The sequence below is a fragment of the Camelina sativa genome, chromosome 16, assembly GCF_000633955.1.
Source record: "Camelina sativa cultivar DH55 chromosome 16, Cs, whole genome shotgun sequence".
Classification (NCBI taxonomy): domain Eukaryota; kingdom Viridiplantae; phylum Streptophyta; class Magnoliopsida; order Brassicales; family Brassicaceae; genus Camelina; species Camelina sativa.
In genome coordinates this window covers 18,493,408-18,494,683 of record NC_025700.1, presented here as the reverse complement: position 1 = coordinate 18,494,683, position 1,276 = coordinate 18,493,408, and the positions used below count along the sequence as shown (strand labels likewise).

Genomic DNA, 1,276 nt, shown 5'->3' with positions numbered 1-1,276 from the left:
TTTGGACAGAACAAAAAACAAAAGCGTAGTTTCAAAATCAAAATTGGTGAATCTGCGTGAATCTAATGGTGATTGGAATTAGTTATACGGTGAAGCTAAGTTTCTATGGTGATAAAGTCGTCGTTAGAATCTTCAAGCGTCAGTTCATCGATGACTTCAGTCATATTTGGTCGCCGATCTGGATCTTCTCCGGTACATCTCACACCGATCCTTAAAACGTTCTCAATCTCTTCCTCCATAATTTGATCATCAGTGGCAGCGTTAACCACCGTCGGATGAAGAAGATCCATCCAACCACCTTGTTCCATGGCGGAGCCAATCCACTCAACCAAATTCGTCCCACCGGCTCTATTCAAACCGGCGTATTGAGATGGGAATTTTCCGGTCAATATCTCAAGAACCACAACTCCGAAACTGAACACATCGGATTTGGCAGAGACGGTTCCTTCACGAACCGCTTCTGGAGACTTATACGCGACGAGAGACTGAGATTGAGCGTCGGGATTGATCAATCTTTGAAGTCCGAATTCGGAGACTATAGGCTCGCCGTCTTCAGCAAGAAATATATTACTCGATTTTAGGTTTCCATGTGGTAGGTTTAGAGACCCTAATTCTCTATGAAGATACCACATTCCTCTAGCGATTCCTTGAATGATTTTGAGTCTCGATGGCCAATCTAATTCTTCACCGTGATCGCCGTGTAATCGGTGAAGCAAACTCAAATTAGGGACGAATTCGAACACTAGTAGTTTCTCATCCCGTCGAAAATGATAAGCAAGAGGTGTTAAAATATTCTTGTGTCGCAAGCTTCCCAAGTTCCTAATTTCCTTGTCAAATACGTCAACACTCACTTGATTCATCACCGTCACACGCTTCACCACCACCGTGATGCCGTTTGAAAGCAACGCTTTGTATGCAGACCCCACGCCTCCGCTACTGCTAGGGCGGCTGCTTCCACCTCCAGGATTATTGAGCACGTGAGCCGCTGCTTTCATCAAGTCAGTTAAACCGAAAACACCCTTTTCTTTGTTCACCATTACCAGCTCTGCTGCACCCGTTGATTTATTCGTCAATTCGCCTGAGCGACTACTCTTATTACTATGCCTCGAGCTACTTCTCGATTCATCAACAGTTACCTGACTCAATCATATCAAAATTTTATTTTGTGTTTGTTAGTTAACAAAAAAAAACTCTGTTTGAACGTTTTAAAGCTATGAAAAATTCGTGTAGTGGAATTAACCTGAATATGTTGGTCATCACCACTGTCTTGTCCAGA

At 43.2% G+C, this 1,276-nt stretch overlaps 1 protein-coding gene across 1 annotated transcript in view; it reads right to left on the bottom strand.

Annotated features, from left to right (window-relative positions):
- Nucleotides 48–1,276, bottom strand: part of LOC104753798 (pollen receptor-like kinase 3) — a 3,655-nt gene continuing 2,426 nt past the window's right edge. Inside the window, exon 2 of the mRNA XM_019238055.1 lies at nucleotides 48–1,136. Coding sequence (XP_019093600.1) covers nucleotides 96–1,136 — 1,041 coding nt within the window. The 3' untranslated portion in view covers nucleotides 48–95. The remainder of the gene's footprint in view (nucleotides 1,137–1,276) is intronic.